At 69.2% G+C, this 396-nt stretch overlaps 1 protein-coding gene across 1 annotated transcript in view; it reads right to left on the reverse strand.

The window, feature by feature from the left end:
- Positions 1-386, reverse strand: part of PLXNC1 (plexin C1) — a gene marked incomplete at its 5' end in the record, with an annotated part of 68,596 nt that extends 68,210 nt beyond the window's left edge. The window contains one exon of the mRNA XM_010085638.1: positions 112-386. Coding sequence (XP_010083940.1) covers positions 112-386 — 275 coding nt within the window. The remainder of the gene's footprint in view (positions 1-111) is intronic.
- Between the last annotated feature and the right edge of the window lie 10 nt (positions 387-396).

The raw sequence follows: 396 nt of genomic DNA on the forward strand, positions 1-396 counted from the left end.
AAAGAAGAGGGTATCCCTCCATTGGAGCGCATCGACAAAGTGCAAAGGCTCCTCCTTGCGCTTGATGATGCCCAGCTCCTCCTTGGACTCCAGGTTGTCCATGCTGCGCACCGTGATGACAGTCGCCTCGTCCGACTGGGAGGGCTCACAGCCCGTCCCCGTGGGGCCCCGCCGGGTAGGGGGCCGCCACGGCCAGGTACCACGCTCCGGCCAGCTGGAAGACGACGCCGGCGGTGGAGCCGTCGGGCAGGCAGCTGACCACCTCGCTGCGGTTCAGGCGCTGCCGGTAGGCTGGAGGTGCCGTCCTTCTGGGTCCAGCCGGCCAGCAGGACCCCCTGCCCTCCAGCCTCCTCGTAGGGCAGCAGCAGGTTGCTGCGCACGCCGGGGGGCTCCCCG

Source organism: Pterocles gutturalis, unplaced genomic scaffold, assembly GCF_000699245.1.
Source record: "Pterocles gutturalis isolate BGI_N339 unplaced genomic scaffold, ASM69924v1 scaffold16090, whole genome shotgun sequence".
NCBI classification, from domain to species: domain Eukaryota; kingdom Metazoa; phylum Chordata; class Aves; order Pterocliformes; family Pteroclidae; genus Pterocles; species Pterocles gutturalis.